Source organism: Cottoperca gobio, chromosome 7, assembly GCF_900634415.1.
Source record: "Cottoperca gobio chromosome 7, fCotGob3.1, whole genome shotgun sequence".
NCBI lineage: Eukaryota > Metazoa > Chordata > Actinopteri > Perciformes > Bovichtidae > Cottoperca > Cottoperca gobio.
Window position 1 is genome coordinate 12,154,136 of NC_041361.1, and position 20,049 is coordinate 12,174,184.

The 20,049-nt window shown below is 44.7% G+C and overlaps 1 protein-coding gene across 1 annotated transcript in view; it reads left to right on the top strand.

The window, feature by feature from the left end:
- Positions 1 to 20,049, top strand: part of rerea (arginine-glutamic acid dipeptide (RE) repeats a) — an 84,689-nt gene that overhangs the window by 14,483 nt on the left and 50,157 nt on the right. Inside the window, exons 2-3 of the mRNA XM_029435930.1 lie at positions 2,300 to 2,810; positions 11,740 to 11,810. Of these exons, the coding sequence (XP_029291790.1) occupies positions 2,444 to 2,810; positions 11,740 to 11,810 (438 nt within the window). The 5' untranslated portion in view covers positions 2,300 to 2,443. The remainder of the gene's footprint in view (positions 1 to 2,299; positions 2,811 to 11,739; positions 11,811 to 20,049) is intronic.

Sequence of the window (20,049 nt, forward strand, 5' to 3'; positions counted from 1 at the left end):
TCTCAGCGTTATTCATCGGCCAGGCAGCCAGCGCTGCTTTCTACTATGCACTTTGTTTCCCCGGTTGTGGGTGGAGACCCTTCCCTCTCGCTTTCTCTCTCCGTCTCTCTTCCTATTTCTCTTCCCTGTCAGCCATCAATACATTATGACTTTTCATTGCCACAGTGTTACTACTTCTATTTTCACTGATCCACTCCTTTTTACTCACTCAATTTTCAAATTGCTCTGTTATCTGCATCATACGGCAGCTACCGATGTGCAACAAATTAACCATGGACACTTGGACATATTGTTAATTGACTAGCAACAGTCTATTAAGAGCAAGTGCATGTCTGTATCAAGATTTATTTTTTAGATAATTACAATTATGTTAACGTCAGCAAGGTAATTGGAGATACAAACTTTGGAATAAGGGCAGTATCCAGATGCAAACTAATAGCACCTAGATTGTAAAGATACTTATAGAGGCTTATAGCAGCCCACAACATCAAAGGAGAATGGGCCAGCCCTCCATTTGCAACAGTTCAGGGTCCTCGTTGCTCTCAGTGGAAGAGGCTTATGTTACTGATTAGAGGAGAGAAGCGGTGCTTAGCTCATACACAGATTCTGGCAGCTCCCAGGATTAGAGCTGTGCTATCAAATGGTACCTTCATCAATGTTCATGTTCCTCACACCTTCGAGACATGCTGCTGGATATGGACACAGAAGGGGCCACAGTATGTATTTTGGCACACCAACGGAGGTGTGTATCCGCCTTGGGTGTGTGTGCTCGCCCTGGCACAATGCAAGCACATGCGTGCAAAATCTCCCGAGCCCTCTCGTCCTGTGTGTGCACTAATGTGTTCTTGTGTGTATATGCCGGCAGCCCGTGGTCGCCGTGGTAACTCATCATTAGGTGATTAATGGGGCTGTGACGAGGCTGCGGTTTAATCAGGCCCGGTGTTGGTGTTGAAGCCGACGACAAGAGCAGCTGCCCTGTCAGTTGGTGTCTGCTCACGAGATGACAGCACCCACTTGTGTGTGTGTGTGTGCCTGCCAAAATCCTTTCTTCTACCTTCCTCTTTCCTTCTATTCTTCACCTCACATTCTTTCTCACCCTCTCAATAAATGCACATCCAACTTGCAGACATGCGGTGTAATTTTCACTCGAAGTCCGCTTTACCTGGCTCAATCTCAATCCCTCCTCTTTTTTACACTCTCCCTCTCCCACCCTGCTATCACTACCATGGTAACGCGGGTGCTGATTGCCTGGTCTGATCCCTCTGGGTGCTGTAATAACTATTTCTAGTTAATTTGTTGCGGTGGGGGTGGAGGGGTAAACACTGGCAGTAAATGAGAAGCCTCCTTTGTAGGCACAGTGTGTAGGGGCAGTGTGGAGCAGACAGCGTGCTGCTTCGGCTTTGCCTACTTCACTGTTTATGGAGGATTTCATTATGGCACGAGAAAGCGGTAGCTGGGTTCCTTTTGAGTGAACGACGATAGCTGAAAATGGCAGAGGACTGGGCATGGTAAATGACTGGCTCAGCCTCTCTCCTCTCCCTTTCCTTACCCAGTGGATTGCTGTGTTCTTCTCTCCAGAGCTGTCACTTCATATTAACACAGTGCTGACTGTCAGCCAGGGCAGAGGGGAGGGGTGCAGTCCAGTCCAGTAAGCCAGAGTGTACACGCACACGCACACACACAGATGAGTAAAATTGAGCCTGGTGTCATCACAGATGGTCTGCAGAGAAGCTAGCCAGTTAACTCCGTCATTGAGTGTTATGCCGTGTCTCTCCCGTGGCATTGTAAACGACAAGCAGAGTCTTGTGCCGAAAAGCCCCTCGACACATTATCTCTGAGGAATTCTATTGGCTGCCAGCCTCATACTCAATGCAGCACTACCTCTTTATGCTTATTCAGTTATGACTTCCCTTAAGCTTATTGTGTTACAGCACTTGTCATTCTAGTTTTCTCACTCTCTTTTTTTTCATTCTTTTACCCTTTAATAACTCTGTTTTACTGCCTCTCTGAAAGAATGGAAATATGTTTGCGCAGGAAGCTAAGAGATTCTGTTCTTTGATAAAGCTACTCAGTGCTCTCCAGAGTATACATGGTTGTGGAGGGGAGTGCCACCAATTACTGTGATGTGGAGTAGAGTCAGCACAGCTGCCTGATATCTAGGAACTAAGCTCTTGTATTTCTTACCCAGAAAAGATCTCCTCTAGCACAAAACAACCATTTTACTTGTAGCATATTTTCTGTAAGGATAATAGCTATTGACATGGGGTTATGCTAATTGTCCTTCTTCTCTTATCCACAGCTTTTCTGAAACACTGGGGTTGTTGGTGTGGCCAAATTTTCCCTGGATTTGACTGGTAAATTCAGAAGACTGAAGCCCAGGCTCACAGTCTACCTTTCACGGAGGCCCAGCCGTGAGAGGACTGAGGAAGGCACGTGGCGGATCATGACGGCCGACAAAGAGAAGGAGAGGGAGAAAGAGCGGGACAGGGACAGAGACAGGGACAGGGACAAGAGAGAGTCTGGTAAGTCCCGCCGACAGGACGGGGACCGAGGCGACCGTGAGAGCGAGAGCTCCAGGCCCCGACGCAGCTGTACGCTGGAGGGCGGGGCAAAGAACTATGCAGAGAGCGAACACAGCGAGGATGAGGACAACGAAAATGGCAGCACGGGTGGAGGAAACGGCACGGCCGAGGATGCTGGTAAGAAGGGCAAGAAAAAGACTCCTAAGAAGAAGTCACGCTACGAGCGCACAGAGAACGGAGAAATCACGTCCTTCATCACAGAAGACGATGTTGTTTACAGACCCGGAGGTAAGTCCTCGTCACGGCTAATCTAACTGTCAGCTCGTATCCACCAACTGCAGTGAACTGCAGTGTCAATCTCCATTAATCAATTTCCCAGTTTACCGATAATCATCGTCTTAAAATCACATTCACTATATCCAAATCTGTTCCCAGTAACTTTTTAGGAATTAAGACACACATTTAATTAGTCAATGATTAGTTTCCTAAAGAAACAGTCATCTCTGTTACAATAAGCTGCGGAGTTATTGCAGATTCTCCAGAGTAGCAACTCTCTAACAGCAGAAGTACTCCCTCAGGCTAGAGGCCAATGCATCATACAATCAATTCCAAGTTGACCCACTCTGTGCTTTGTCTTGGCCTAAGTCAATAAAGCAAAGTGGTGCTTCACTAGATGATGTGATAGTGACGACAGCCATGATAATGATTTCATCCCAACACCATCTGACTCACTGAAAGTATGCTATCTCCATTGGGGCCAAAAGGGTTTCCAGTTTCCTGGAGAGATGTTTAAGCTGCGGTATAATGTCTTTATTACATCTGATGCGTGAGGCTAAAAAGAGAACCAACCTTTGCCGCAGTTCTAAACATGGCATCTCTTTCACCTACTGTTTACAAATTGGTTGTATTAGAGGGGGAGGGGGGGGGGGGGGGATGTCAACACTCACTGTCAGAATGAAGCCAGGCTTACTAGTTGTGTGTGTGTGTTAGTCTGCTACTGCTCAGTGCTATCCACCTTGCAACTAAATTATTGCAGCCCTCATAGCCTTTTCATTTATCTAGCAGCTAGCAAAAGGTCAAGTATGGGGGGGGAACCCACATTGCTTGGATACTTAATAGGAATACATTACAGCCAGTATGTTAGGTTATTTTCTTCTCTACCTACCTACCGATCCACACAACCACTCGGCCCTACTTTTTCTTTTCAACTACTAAAGAGACAACTTCAAGTAGGTGAAGTGAAACAGCCAGACCTCTCCACCCTACACGTTCCTTCTAGCTGCGTAATCTTGTTGGCTAAATTATCTCTGCACTGGCATCAGTGGAGGTCTTCAAGCAAGCAGTAACGATGAACCCAAGTGTTGTTGTTGCTCACTCTCTATTTCTGTCTCTCTAACTCTCTGCAACGGACTCCATTCAAGCATTTTTTGCGCCGCATTTCATGTTTAATAGAGAGAGCACCGGCGCTTTGTCTCATAGTTAACCATGCGGAGAGGGGGGAGCAAAGAGGGAGAGAGGGGGGTGAAAAAAAACGGAAGCAGTCAGTCACATCAATGAAACATTCAAAAGGCATATAAACAAAGTCGACCGTCTCAGTGGATTAGCCCTGGCGAATATTTATATTTCCACATCCGAGCGCACAGCACAGCCAGTGTCTGGTTGATGGGGAATATTTATGTTTCCTGTCTTCTCCTTCAATTAGTTTGACAGGCCTAGAGCGGCCCAAGTGTCACAGCCTGCTCCCTCCACATAGACTGTAGCTGCTGTTAGATTGGTTTAGATTAGGGATGAGCCAGGATTGGGTGGTGGGTGGCCCCCAGTACACTAGTTTGTAATTTACCTCCTTTTGTGAACGTAGAAGATCCTCCACCTCAGCTACTGACCTCCTGCTGTCTCCTCTGCTCATTGTTCAAGTGATAAGCCGTGAGTGTATGTGCATGCGTGTGTGTGTGAGTGTGTGCATGTGCAGTGCACATTTTCCTTCTCCTGGTTGGTCATTGGTAGCAGCCTTCTTGCAATCAGATTTGATGTGTGCAGCTTAGGCAGGCACAAAGCCTGCAATGGATTATGCTTTACTAAATGTTAAATCCCTTTATAGCCGTCTAGTGACACACAATATGTAAAACTAACCACCCCTGGAGAGGGATTTGCACCGCCGCAGACATGGGGGAGAGGGAAGAAGTCTGTGATGGTAAGCGGTGCAGAAAAGGAAAGAAATTGTGAAACAAAATACTGTTTTGATTGCTTTTGTCACAAGGAGCTTTAGAAACACACAGGCCCATGTCATCACATAAGAAATAACAGGTAAGCTAGTATTGAAACGGTCTGCACACTCCCAATCGCCAGCCACCTTCCAATCTCTCTGCTCAGCCTTTCTATCCATTGAAGATGGGTTCAGGCGGCTTAGTGCGTATCGATTGGATGGGGAAGGCTGGAAGGAGACGTGCAGTTGGCCAATAGCTGGACCTGCAGCTAACTGTAGCTCTGCTGCTGTTTAAAAAGGATGGAGGAGTGTGTCTGTGGTGGTGGCCAGGGGACTCTGTCCCGGGCCATTGGTATGGTCGGCTGCCGGGGCGAACAGCCTGATGCAGCACGAACAGACATGCCAAATCGATGTGTGCCCTGTGGCTGAGCTCTCGCCACTGCCCCAGGCTCGGTCAGACACCTCCAGAGCCTGTTCTCTGCACTCATCTTCCCCCCCAGATTATAGATCCTCTCTCTGGAGATTATACACACTGCCATGGGGGGATCAATAGGAGACATCCTAGAAGCACAGAGACACACAAAACTTGTCGGTACACACACATACACGGTACACTGATAACCAGTATTTCTGCACACTCACAAGTGTACTGTAACACATATACATGCACCCACCAACACTTATACAAGGCATGCTTTTAACAGTCACAGACACGGTTCCTATCTCTGACAAGCACACTCCTCCAACACACACAGGCTCAGTGAAAAGCACACGCACAGTACTATCCACATTGCTCATCCCTTCTCTCCACTGAAGCAGGACTGCATGCGGCTGGTTGCCATAGCATGTCTCCTTCCTTCCTAACTGACTGGCTGGCTAGTCTGTTTAAAATGGAGAGAGCTAATGGAAACCACCTGCCCCCCTCCACTCCTTCTGCTCCTCCACCTCGCTTTATGTCACACAACATGGCTGCCACAGCCAGACCACTGAGTTTCAGGGCGATAAAGATGAGATTTGATTGGATTCAGTCATTTTTTCTTTGAAAGTGATAGGTTTGTGCTGTGTGTGCAGTGTACAATACAGAGCAATTGCAGGCTAGTCTCAGAAAAACACCTTGTGTGTATGAGTGTTGGGGGAGCTGTTGATGTGGACAGCTGGCGCTTCTTGCCGCAGCCACCACAGAACCCTGGGGAGTGTGTCTGTGTGTCACTGTATGTGTCGTTCACACAGTGCAGCAGGAGTATGTCTGTCACAAACATGTAGATCTGGATAACCAGCACTCCCTCCTCCTTTCTTTAAACTGAAACCAACTGTTGGCAGTCGCACAAACCTGCCATGTTCTTTATGTTTGCAAGGACTTCAGTTTTTATTTTTTAAATATATGTCAGCTGTAATTTTCTTCATGTTGTATATAGAGTTTTTCCTCATTACTGCTTATATGGATAGGCGGAGAGCTCCAGTCGCTCACGACACGGGGGGGAGGGGGGACGCCGTTCCTCTGCACACACTGCGATGACATAGACATAGATATTGTTGAAAATCGGCAAAGTATCTCTTTAAAGCAGGGGTGGGGAACCTTTTCCCCATCTAGGGCTATTTAAAAAAAAATAAATGTTTACAACATCCTTCGAGGGCCATACTAATTATTGAACTCATAACCTCTGACACAGCCCATTCATTTCACTTTTCATTTATGCTGTGCAAAAAATCTACTTTTTTATCCATGTATCTTTCTGTTTTATCAGAAATCACAGCAAAAGAACATATGAAGTAAAAAGGCAGTACACAATAATTAAATAGAATAAAAAATAATATGTTGGGCCAAACTCCGCCAAAGAGCGTTAACTTTATCCAAACGCGCTCGTGCAGTTTGGCATGTTTCGTGCTGACGGTCGAGATTATTTTTCATCACCGCAAGCTAACTAGACACACAAACTAGTCTACAACTACGCACAAACTAGGCACACTGGCCTTTTACTTCCACAAAGAAAAAATCGTTTGTCCATTTCTCCTGGAAAGTGCGACATTCCGCATCCTGCTTTCTCTGTTTTACACTCGCCATGCTGCGTTCACTGATGTCAATGACCGTCTCGTTTAATATTGAAGTTTTTTAACATGACCACGTGATGACACGTTCTGTTCGTGTTGTGTTCAAGGACCCTGACCTTGGCCAGGAAAGACGCCCAAATTATTCTATTGCAGTCTAGTTTTTTTTCTAGTGGATTTTTTTCGTGCTTTTATGAATTACGTCGTATACGGCCCGGAGGTTCCCTACCCCTGCTTTAAAGGGACAGTTAATCCAAAAATCAAAAATACGTATTATTCCTCTTACATGTAGTGCTATTTATCAATCTAGATTGTTTTGGTGTGAGTTGCTGAGTGTTGGAGATATCGGCCGTAGAGATTTCTGCCTTCTCTTGAATATAATGGAACTGGATGGCACTCAGCTAGTGGTGCTCAAAGCGCTAAAAAGGAATCACATTTAAAAAAAAACAACAATGTATCTTTTCAGAAATCATGACCCTCAAGATAATCAACATACCTTGCTGTGAGCAGTATCATATAGAAATGATTTATTTTCCTACCAAACACACCTGCAGATATGTCCAACACTCACACTAAAGTGTAATTTCACTAAAGCTCTCTTACCAGGACAGCGTAGGGGCTTAGCTCTAATACACCAAACCTCTAAATATTGTTACATTCTGCCATTTGGAGTTTGGACCTTAATCTTTTTAAAACGTGAAATGTATTGTAATGTACCTACCATAGAATTCCATCATCTATCAGATTTGCACTGCCGATAAAAAAAATAGTTTGCTAGTTAAGTGCCTTTTTTATATTACATTATTATATATTTGAGTAAAATAAATACACTTCATAGGAACTCAACACATCTGAATTCTGCTTTCAGTACGGATCCTCTTGAGAAGTCCGTATAATGTGGTTCAGTATGTGTTAGATTGGTTATTCTAGAGCCAAGGCTGGAGCTCGATTAGCATAACACATCCTATGTGCTACAAAGGCTAGCTGTCGATCAGTTGGCTGTTTCCAGTCAAGCTAACATTAGGGACAAGCCCTTGGAGTCATCTCATATTGTTACATAGCAATACATTTGTCGCTCACTGAACAGATCTATTTTAAAAATGCCCTCTCTGCTTTCCCATCTCTCCCCACGCTAGAGACTCTGGGAAAAGGGCTTTTTAGTGAAATCCAACCACCTGCCGACTGCTAAATGAGAAAGCGTGAGCTAGCCGAGAGGGAGAGGAGAAAGAGTGGGGGGTGGGGGGTGTTGTCAAAGAGCCTCTGTTTTCCCCTAGGAGCTCAGTCAGCTGTAGGCCTGCCCTATTGTAGAGAGCTGATGGTATCTCTTGCCAGGTATTTCCCACTGCTTTTCCAGTGAGAAGAAGGGACAGTTGTTGGGCTTGTGGATGAGGAGAGAGAGAGGAAGGAAATTTGGTGAAGAAATCTAAATGTCTGTGTGCCTCAAGGCCTTGACTGCCTGTCGCGCCACCCCACTGGGACCAGCCCAGCAGGAAGTGGCACAATGTACCCATGGTCATCAGCTGGTTTTCCTTGCAGAGCCACTGTGGTCTGTGCTGGATCAGTAATAACACCAATCTCTGTCTTCCTTCCAAGCTCTCTTTCTCTCTTGGCCCCTCACACCCCTGAGGTTCCATTATTACATTCCTTGTGCTATTTAATTTTAGGATCAGTATACTCAAGGGGGGTAGCTTTGCTAAAGCCGTGCACTACTCTACTGTGTGTGTGTGTGTGAGTGTGTGGGTGTGGAGAGCACCCCTTTTAACAATGCAGGTGCGTCCTGCCTCATGGCTAACACTTACCACCTGCAAACACAGCTTAAACAAGCGCTCCTCTTGATTTAATAAGCCTGTCTTGTATCCTAAAATATGCTCATATTCTTGATGTGTGTAGCTGATCTCATTCCACAGCACCAACCACCCCCCCCATCCCTGTTTACAAAACATTGGCATATATGACGGTGTTCACAATGTGACTTTTCCATTGTTGGCGGCTCGTAAAAAGAAAGCCAAGCTGATATTATCTAGGAACTCCCCCTCCCCTCTGCTGAAATGCTGCAGCAAATTAAACAGCATCTTATTTGCTTGATACAGAGAGTAGGACACAGCTCTTCTGCTGAGGCTAGGTGTGTTTTAGATTAGACATGCTTGGCAGCCATAAGAGAATGGCTGTCTGAACAATGAGCTACAGCTGAGAAAATTGCTGTGTGTATATGTGTGTGTGTCACAAGGTTATAACAATGACTATTCTGTCGCTTGAACTCAGCAGTGACAATGTAATTGGAGAAACAGTGACTGCCTGGATCAGGTTACAGTGAAGTGCTTGGGTCTGAGGAACTGCGCTCAGTAGCTTCATGATTATCTTCCTGTGTCAAAGTGTTGAACTTTCTCTCGCTCTCTATCTATCTGGGTGGCATGGCGTGGCAGCAGTGGATTGGAGGGTGTAGAAGAAGTTAAAGTTAACAGCTGCGGAGGGAGTGAGAGCCCTCTACTACAAAGGCCCTGCTGTGGTTCTCCCTCCTACAGCGAAGGCTCCATCCATCCAACGAGCACACACTTCAACCCCTAAGAAAACTGCCCATCCCCCCACATAGACCCCCGCCACAGCTAAACCTCTCGTCCCTCCCCTTTCCACTTCTCCACTTGAGCGAGGAGACCCACTTCCAAATGCACAAAATGGCAGGAATGTTTAACAAGCTAGGCAGACCCTGGAGGAACCCTGTGGCCCGCTTTGACGAGCCCCCCACCCTCACCCCACCAAACCTCCCTGAGCTCCGTCGCCTCCTTTTCGTTCAAACGGCAGAGTCTGGAGCATTAACTGGGTTTTAGCTTTCACATTCATTGAGATTCGTGTTATAGTCGCTCTCACAGAAATGCCCTTGAGGTAGTCGACTTTTAGTGCCCAGGATGAATTAAAAATGTGCTTTTGACGTTCGAAGAATAGACTTGCTTGCTGTCTGTGAATGATTAAACTAGATCCCGGCCTCTTTTTTCCCCACCACCTATCTTTTTCACTCGCTGTCTGTTCTTTATGCCTGTTGATGTCCTCTGGGGTGTAGACACGGAGATCTGGCCCCTCTAAATGAATGTGCCTACGAGGTGAAGGGACACTAAACCCTAATTCCCCCGATTTGACTCCTTCGAAACATGTCATCTCATTCAGATTAGTCTCTTTTGTTCTCGGCCCTCCCCCACTCCCTCCCTTCTTGCTCCCTCTTCTTCCACCCGCTTCTCTCCGTCCCTCTCAACACACACACACACACACACACACACACACACCAACGCACACTGTGTTACTCAAAGATCACACAATAGCACTGATGGATATTTTCATTCATGTTATCTTGTAAATGACTTCCAGGGATGGCGAAGAGGAGGGAGAAAAGGAATGAGCGGGGAAAAGCGAGAAGAGGGCAGTAGTGAGAGAGATATAATGCGTCACTCAGAGCCAGCAAGGGCGATAAACCCCCCTCCCCTTAGAACAGCTCATTCAGCCCACAGCAGATAACAAGCCCACCCTGGGGTCACACACACACACACACACACACACACACACACACACACACACACACACACACAGAGTGCCTCTCAAAAAACAAAGACCATGTCACAGACGCACTCGTACACACCAGCCCCTCTACAAATGGTATCTTGGGTGTCATAGCCATTTAATATCTTTGCCACCACTCTTTTCCTCTGCAAGCGGTAAGATAAACCACAGCCAGATCGATAACTCTGTTGACACAAACAAATAAATAACAGATGATGGCAGTGTCGGTCACTAAATAAAGCTAGCCGCTCATCTGTTGTTAGGGAAAGGATAACTTAGTATTTCTGCAAGGAACAGCTCAACGTTCTGTTTTGGTGGAATGAGCACCTGCACTTTGTGTTGTCAGTGGCTTTTTTTAATCAACTTAAGATATTATCCATTTTCATGGCCTTGTGTGCGTGTTAATGTAAACAAGAGTGCTATGCTCCGTTGAAACAACAGCTTGTTGCATTGCTTCCATCTGAAATGAAGGTCAATTTTCAGTGTGTGATGTATTTTTCAATCAATTAAATCTTGGTGGCTCTTGATTGCTTTCCACGTTGCACTAGCAAGAACGGTACTTTATTTAAATCAAAATAGACCTTTTTTTACTCTGTTTTATCACACTCCTGGTTTTGTGTTTCAGCTAAAATCAAAAGGTGAATGGGAGACTATTATGCTAATTTGCCTTTTGTGGATTCAAATCAATTTTTCCTATAATAATTCTAACCCTGGGCTGTTTCTTGAAAGTACTGTGCCGGGCTTAGCGGTAACCATTAGCCATGTCCCCCGCCTTCTCTTCCTTTTCTTCTCCACAGAAGTGGCTGTGTGTTTTTGTCCTCTGCAGCGTGAATGTTTTTGTTAAGGGGATGAGGGTTCACGACCTGGCCATACCACCAGTCACATTCAATTTAACAGCACAGCCTGCCAGGGCCACCTCCTCATACACAATGTGAGGGGGCTGCTTTTAACACTTGTGCGGGTTATGTAATTGTGCAACATTTTAAAACATGAGAGGACAGAAGGTGAATTTCTTGTCTTTGTTTAACCGCTAAGCTAACTCAAAGTTATTTGGACATATACAGTATAAGTGCAATGACAGAAGTTGTCATTTTGTAGGAACGGGTTACAGTGATGACTCGGGGGGGGGGGGGGGGGGGGTTAAAGCCAGTATTACTCACTGGTGTATAAATGAAGTGGAACAATAACATAATTCCCCTTGGGCGTAATGTTTGCTTTGGAAAGGCAACCTTGTAGCGCTCCAAAAGTCCTTAATCCTATTACTTGCATTCCAATTGAATTTGACTCAAGGAGAAAAATGTCTTTTCAGCAGAGGTAGTGGCACCCAAAATAATATATTACTGTCTGGCTGCATAAAAAAACATTAAAGCTTTATGAAGTGTGAACATCTTCTTTTAAAATCACTTTTTTTTTCACTTGCAGATTGTGTGTACATTGAAAGTCGGCGGCCCAACACTCCCTACTTCATTTGTAGCATTCAGGATTTCAAGCTGGTGAGTACATTTTCACTTCCTGTCTGTCCTGTTTTATGACCTTGTGTCCTCAAACTGGCCTGAGGTTCACCTCTAATCTGTCCACCCATCCCGTGTTGCAAGCTGGAAAACAAAACACTGTTGTTCCCAGTGAACAGAAATACCAGAAGAAATCAGGGCTACAATGTCGTGTGCACTAAAATAAAGAGAGTTGCACATTTTTGTAACACTGTGGTAGTCTGATGAGAACTGCATACAAATCATAGTAAAATGTAAATTATAATCAGTTTATATCCTGAGGTTTCTTTTTTTGAAAGGGTTGTGTGGAAAAATGTATATCACTCTGAGTATCAGGCTTGAATATTAACCACCTTTGCGATCCACTGGCAGTGTAATAATGCTTGTAATGGAAATAAAGATGTTTGTCGATGCACTTAATTGATTTAACGAAGGAGACCGTCACCAGTTTTCAATTGATTTTTTTTTTTTACAACCTAATGTGGCCAAATTGCCTCTTTTGCTGAATAAAGAAAGAAATTACTTTTTAATTTGCTACCGAGAAAGGCTGATTCATCAGGCTCAGTCAGTTTAGTGAAGTGGTGCTTTGTTTCCTCTGCAATGAGACACCTAAAATGTATCATGCACACACAGACAAATTGATTTTCCCACACTGCATTTTCTCTGTTTGCTAAAGGGGAAGTTGCATTTGAGGTCACCCAACAGATTTGTCTTTGTTCATGTTGATGAACAAGGATGTAACTGAAATGTGGTTAGATAGCTTGCTACACTGTAGTCGACTCTAACGACAGCTTTAGAAACCATGAACGTCTCACAGCTACCTGCAAGCGATTCAGACTAGCCTTTAAAAAGAAATCCATTTATAATCTTGAATGCTGTATTATCAAACTGGGTGTTTTTTACACGTCCAATAATTATTGTTGGCTCAATGTGGGATTTTTCTCAGAGTTCAGTGCAACCAAACAAGTGTTTCTTTTGGCTGAGGATATTTGCCGGTCAAAGTTCACAGAAAGCAAACTTACCGGTGAGGCTTGAAATTGATTGTTTTTAATTGGTGCTTTGTAAGGGTTACAGCTGCCATGAATAGAGAGCGGAACAAATTTCGGTGCAGGTTTGCCTGCCATTTAATGTGCAAAGACTGCTGGGAATATGTTATCGATGGGTATATGTTGCCAAATGAAGGAGCACGCCTGCTGGGGTGAGCATTGCCTGTCTTTTAACAGATTGGTTGTCTAAGCAGAGTGCAGAGGGCTCGGTGAGGGGGCGGCCAGGCCCCAGGGGGCCAAAGTAATGGCTGCCAACAGCCAGGGTGATGATGGGAGGTCAGTTCCGAGGCCACACACACACACCACTTTTGGAAAGTGTGTGTGTGTGTGTGTGTGTGTGTGTGTGTGTGTGTGTGTGTGTGTGTGTGTGCATGCATTTGAAGTAGGTGTGTTGACGCTTTAGTTTCATGTGTGTGTGAAGGGCAGTTGCTGTGTGTAGAAGGGGTTTTAAGGTGAGCTGGAGGCCTTGCAGAGGGGAGGACAGCCAGGCCCCACAGCAGTAGGGCTTTAATCGGATTGCTGCTAGAGAGTGCTGAGGACGGCAGGAACCCCTCCTCGTACAAACACATGCGGATAAACACACTCCCACAAAAACCCCACGCACCTGCACCTTGATTAAGAGCGCCAGAAGAGGTCTGGGGCAGACAGAGGTAATTGTCCAGGGAGGGAGAGAGAATACAGGCTCCATTAGCTGACCCTCTTTTCTCTCTTTCTCTCTCCGCGCCTCTCGCTCTCTGTTACTCCCTTCCTCCCCCCCCCCCCCCCCCCCCCCCATCCATCTGTAATTAATGAACAGCCATCTGCATGCCTGTATGTGTTTGAGCAGACTGTACCCTTGTCCTCCTATGTTAAAACAACAAGCCCCGCTGGCTCTCTAAACAAGTACAGCGTATTTCAATGAGCTCACTTTGTCGCTGGGCTACAAATCATAAAAAGATTGGCACTATGCTAGCTACATTAAATATTCCTAATCTCTATTTACTAGACCAGCACAAAATCCTCTTTTAGGATGATAGTTTGTAGGTTGTAATTGCATACATTGATATAAAGTACCATCTAGCTGGCCAAACTAAAATGTACTCTTGTCACCCTGCTCTCAAAACTGGGACACAGACTTGTGCCTTTTGGGAGAGAGAAAAATGTTCATCCACTCATTCTGCTCTTTTGTGGGACATAATGGTCAGTGTAATCTCATTTCCTTCTATTGCCACAATATATTGAAAAGGAGAGACAACAGGCTACTTGAGATCCATGTATGTGAACCACGCATTAGATGTCAACTCGTTCTCTTTATTTCCTATCCTCTCATCCCCTCCCTGCCTCCGTCTCCGACCCCCACTTTTTCTTGCCGCACAAATTATCGATCAACCCCCCTCTGTGTGGGGAAACAGGGCTTTGGAGGCGCAGCATAGGGGGAGGAAATTTCATTGGTCCTGAACCAAACAACCTCATCAATATTGCCCCCCCTCTCTCTCTCTCTCTCTCTCTCTTTCGCTCTCTCTTTCGCTCTCTCTTTCTCTTTCTCTCTCTCTCTTTCTCTTTCGCTCTCTCTTTCGCTTTCTCTCTCTCTCTTTCTCTTTCGCTCTCTCTCTCTCTCTCTCTCTCTCTCTCTCTCTCTCTCTCTCTCTCTCTCTCTCTCTCTCTCTGTCTCTCTCTCTCTCTCTCTTTCTCTCTCTCTCTCTCTCCCTCAGTCTTTAGGCTGTAACAGTCTCACTCGTGTACTTTATCTAATGACCTGTGAATCCAATTAGTGGTGTGTAGAAATCCTGAATGCAGCCATCAATCTCTCCTGCGTTGGGAAGAACAGGAATTGAAGCTCGCCTCTGTGTTGCTATATCTTTCTTTCTCTTACTGTGATTATGAGACTAGCCTTGTTGCATGTACGAGTGCTTCCTTGTTGCTTCTGTACACAAACAGCGCTCATTCAGCAATACCGCATGCAAAAAAAAAAATCAACTGTACCCCATTATTGGGGTCATTTTGAACATTTTCACATCAATCCCCCCTAGTTTGTTTACTCAACAGTGGCAGCTGTGGTGCCCACTGTGACCTCTGTGACATATTGATCCAGCCATATAGATTTCAGTCTCCTGCCTCCCTCCTAAAATGTCTGCCCAGATACAGAGGTGACCAGTAGGAGGCCATTTTAACCGTTATAGGTAATAAACGTAATAAAGTCGGGAATGGAAGCAAGACATTGAATTTCAGTCAGTCAATAATTTATTTTCTTCCATGCCAATGTTTAGATGAATACAAAAGGTGAATAATTGATTGAATAACATGAATAACAGTAAAAATGATTTGCAAAACTACATGACAACAAATTTGAAGCAACAAGACAATGGCACTACAAGAAAAATATACGATGGAACAATTAAAAACAGGACTAGAATTGTCACTACAAATGCACACAAAACCAGTCAATAAAAAAGTGTATTAAAAAAAATCTGTCTTTTAATCCCTGTCATGTGATCAATTAGGTCAATTACGTGCCAACAATCCTCCAGTGTGTTTCCCCACAAGGGCTAGTTTCAGTTTACACCCGGTGCCATGACCTTGTAATCTGTTTACAATCTATATTTGATGAGAGTAATGCAGTGAGCTGGCCGACCATGGACGTGTGCATTGTGTGTATGTGTTTAGACATGTGTATGTAGCCGTTATGTTTACATGCAACTTCTTTTCAATCATGCCTTTTGTGCACATATATATGGTTCAACACTACACTTGCACACGGTGAGTTGCCTGTTGCCAGACAATATGCCATCTGACAGCGGCTGAGCACTGAACAATCTTCAGCCACATCTCCCTGTTGACCCTGGCTTCACTAATCCATCCTGCTTTTCTTACCTCGATTGTCTCCTCCGTCTCCATTTCTCTCACTCTCTCATGTGTCTGTTTTTACACTTCATCCCCCCCCTCGTCCCCACTTCTCTTTATCTGCTGTCACTCACCTCCCTCCCTCGCTCCTCCCATCCCATGTTCTAGTCATTGTGTCGTTGTCCTCGATGCTCATTGACCCCCCTCCCGCCTCCCTCTCTGCTTGTATCTAACCTCATTTGCTGTTATTGGCCAAGTCAGCTGTGTTCCGTCCTCCCTCCCTCCCTTCCCCATATCCCTCTCTCTTACTCCCTCTGCTTTCTCCCAGTATCCCTGTCTCCCTCTCTCTTTCGCTAATGGAGTGATTGCAGCGTTTTTCCCTCCGGGAACGCGGGATTGAGGAGCCCAGTACGCCAACGCACACACAAACACACACACACACACACACGCACACAAATCTCTCTGTCACACACAAACACATCTCTACTCCCGGATCTCCCTGCTTATGGACATTTAATTAGATGCCATGTACAATGCAATTATCGTGCCAGGAGTCCAGCTCAGATGTTACAGGCCTGATCAGCTTAAAAGGATGAGGGATTCTCTTTGTCGTATAACCACCACTATACTGTGTGTGTGTGTGTGTGTGTGTGTGTGTTGTGTGTTGTATCCATTTGTTCTCATTTTGTGTCATCAGTTTAAAATCACATTGTGAGGTTATAGTCCTCTCAAGGTTGAGCGTGCTTTGTTTGCACTGTGAGATGTGTGCAAGCAGATCTGCGTTTTTTGTCGGTTGAAAACGTGCTGTGAAGGAGTGTGTTTGTTCGGATTCAGCACTGTCAAACAACATTCCCCTCACATGCACATTTTATGTGTGTGTGTGTAATTGATGTGTGTCAGTCTAATTGATGAAATGTGTTTAAACAAAAGGTGTTTTTGCAAAGAAAACTGATTTGCCTATAAACCGTAGCTCCCATTCAAGATTTGTTCATGTGTGTCACGCAAACTCTGGATGCCTAATCAGTAAGGATGCACATGATAAATTGTTTTAACGGACGCTAAGAGACATGCATCACTCATATTGCTAGTGTGATTTCCAATTTATTTTACATATCGCCCTTTATTCATTTTGATTCTCTTGTAGCTGGGAACTGTCAAATGAAGCAGACATGCGTAGTATTAAATGATCTCTTCAAAATTGGCGTCAGCTCTGCATTTATCTGCTAAGAAAAGAATTTTGGCTGCAATAAAAATTCATTACATTTTCCCAATAACTGTTTTAATAGCATTTGTGATTCCCAGATGCTCACCGAGCCATGTACACTCGGCTACATTTAGAAGCTATTTGACACATTCTCTGTGACACGTGAACCTTTCTGGAAAAGATATCGCCTCATTCATGTTTTTCGAATTGTTGAAATGATTGTTGGGAAAGCCAAAACAGATAGTTTGAAAATTAATGTCAACAAAAAAAATGCAACACAGCACAAAAATGTTTTGGACTATAATAGAATTTGCAGTTATGTTTTAATGAGGCACAAAATAACAAGTTACTACTTGTTCTGCAGATAAGTGTTTTTTTTTTTTAAACAATGCAGATTTAAAACAAAGATTAAATTCCCTGACTGTTCAAATGATTTTATCACCTTATGAAAATGCATTGATTACTTATAGGATAGTTCTCCGTGTGTAGCCAGTTCATATTCACTGTCCATGTTACATGTGTATTCAAATGTAAGTTTGTGTTAGATTAATATAACAGCATACCTTTCCCAGTTGTCATGTAAACAACATGCGTACACCTCCTCGACACACTCCAAATATTTATTGTATCTCACAACTGTTTCACGATTAGCTGGTGCTTATCATACGGCCTTGGAAAATGCCACCTATTCAAAGCACATAGTCAAAGATGTTTGATGCAAATATATGTGCATAAATACGGATGCTTAACAGGAGCCGTTATTAGGTTTTCTGTGGACCCTGAGTACAGTCCTAATGGAAGTGCTGAGAATTAGCCTAACAATGGGATCCACAAGCTAATTATATTGCGGATAGCTTGTCTGCGCAGATTCAGATCCATGCAAAAAAATAATCACTTAATGTACAATGTGGCATTGATAAGTGGAGTTCCCTGCTATCCGCCTGATCCTTCCTCCGATTTCTCCCTTTATGTAAAGCTGCAGTGTCAAAGTGCTCTGTGATGCATGCAGCAGTCAGTCAATGAAAGGAGAAATGTCAGTCTGTGATGCACAACCGGCATGTTTCTTTCACCAAAAAGTCTCTGATTGGTGGTGAGCCATTGAGATGATACTAGAAGGTTGACTAGACAGGCATCACTTGTCTCTTGTCATTGAAGGCTGAGTTCCCTCTTTTTATCTTCCCATTTCTCCCTGCGCGACCTCCCTCCACCCACCCCATCGAACATTTTGAAATGCAATTATGGATCAGTGAGCACCGCCATCAGTCGCACTTCTTGTTAATATTTATCGAGTAGAGCAGCAGCCGCCGCTGCCATCTCTTGAGAGAGGGGCGCTACCCTCATTAGGGGCAATTTTATATGTATACGTGTGTGATCCTCAGCTTTTCCTTTTTATTCCACGGTCCACTCAGCTGCTTTAAGCGAGCTGGTACATATTACAGACATGAACACGTGGAGGTACAGCCTTTCACAATTGTGTGTGGGGCTGTCTTAAGTGTCTGCTCTCTGTGTGGAAGCTGCTTTGACAAGGGCATCTAGGCGTCTATAGACACGGCCGGCCAGCCGAGCCTGCTGCAAGCTGTTTGATTGAAGCATTCTGCCTGTAATGTTCCCCATTGAGTAGCAGCCTTAAAGCAATAGAGCCACAACACAACAGCTTCTAAACCCTGAATGGCCGTTCATTGTCACTTACCTACAAAAGGAAAACAGACCAGAAATTGTAGCTGACATTATACTTCTTAACTGTGGTCGGCTGGAGCAGGTTAACGCATGAAGTGGAATCATTTTTTCAATCTGAACACACCAAATCATGTTCAGATTACCTCCATTTATCTGACAAATAGCCCCCCTCCCTTTCCTCCCCTCACAGTTGGCTGTGACTAGACCCTGTGAGCAAAGGATTTTTTACTGCTGCTTTGGCTGTATCAGGTGACTTTCCCCATTATGACCGCGTTGATTAATGCTCCTCAATGAGGAGGTATGCACCCCCTCCCATTCCCTCCCTCCTTTGCTGTCTCTGCACACTTGAAATTTCATTGAGGTGAAGCTATTAATGCCGTTCTTTGTGGTAACATTAGGTCATTTAGCTGAGGTGTCGGGGTCACTAGCTGCAGCAGCTGCTGTTTCTAGGCAAACACGTTCTTAAGCGCACACAATCTGCAAGACTGACTAGTGCTAGTCCTTCTCTGGTGTCAGTTTGCAAGCTCTGTGCATTTCTCAAATCAGATGGAGACAGGCACGCATCTCTCAAACAGCTACACAGCTCTGTCTCTCTTTGGGGAGGCAGGTAAGATTGATTGTCCACAAGAGCGCAGCGATGAATAAATAAAGCAATACAAATGGCAAGGTTGAGATAACAACACAGTCCAGACTCAGCGAGCGCAGGAGGCTGTACTCCTGCTCTGCTCGTGGGTATGAAACCGAACCCCCCCCCCCCCCCCCCCTGGCGCCTCGCTTCTATTCTCCCTTGTATCCCCCTCTTTTCATCTTTTTGGACAGATAACACTTTTTTCTCTCACCCCCACTGCCCTCAATGTGCATTAGCTAAATGCTGCTATGGAAACTAGTTGTTCAGCCAATAGGATGATCTCTTTCTGTAGGCTAGAAGACGGTAGGGGAGGGAAGTAGAGACGGACTGAAATCAAAATGGGGTTTTGTGTGTGTTTTTATGAGTGGTGATTACCTTCCCAGATGGAGAGGGTGCAGCCTCAGGACAGTGGGGGTTGGTCGGGCTTAAGGGCCAGGCTAGCGGCCATAGCATTTTCACAAGACTCTTTAAAAACTCAATCAATAGCCACCTCTCTGACCCAACTCTGCTAAATTATTCAGCAAAGAAGCCTTCTGCCTACTATTCCCCCTTGGAGTTTAATTTTTAGTTGAGTTTACTTTCCCCGGCTTGGCTACATCGCTCGCACACACAGATGCATGCAAATTTGTCAAGTCATTTTTCAGTGACGGATGACATTTGTACCTTGCATATAATGTATCCAAGTGCTAATTTCACTCCTTGTTGCCGAGTTGTTGAAATATTCAGTGGCTCCTCAGACACTTTTCTTTTTCCTTCTGGCACATCACAAGTGAAAATGTCTCCTCTGATGTGTTCACTAACATCTGAAGCAAATTCACTGCGCTGCGGTGTGGAGCACTACATTTTATCTTTAAAGCAGAAGAGCAA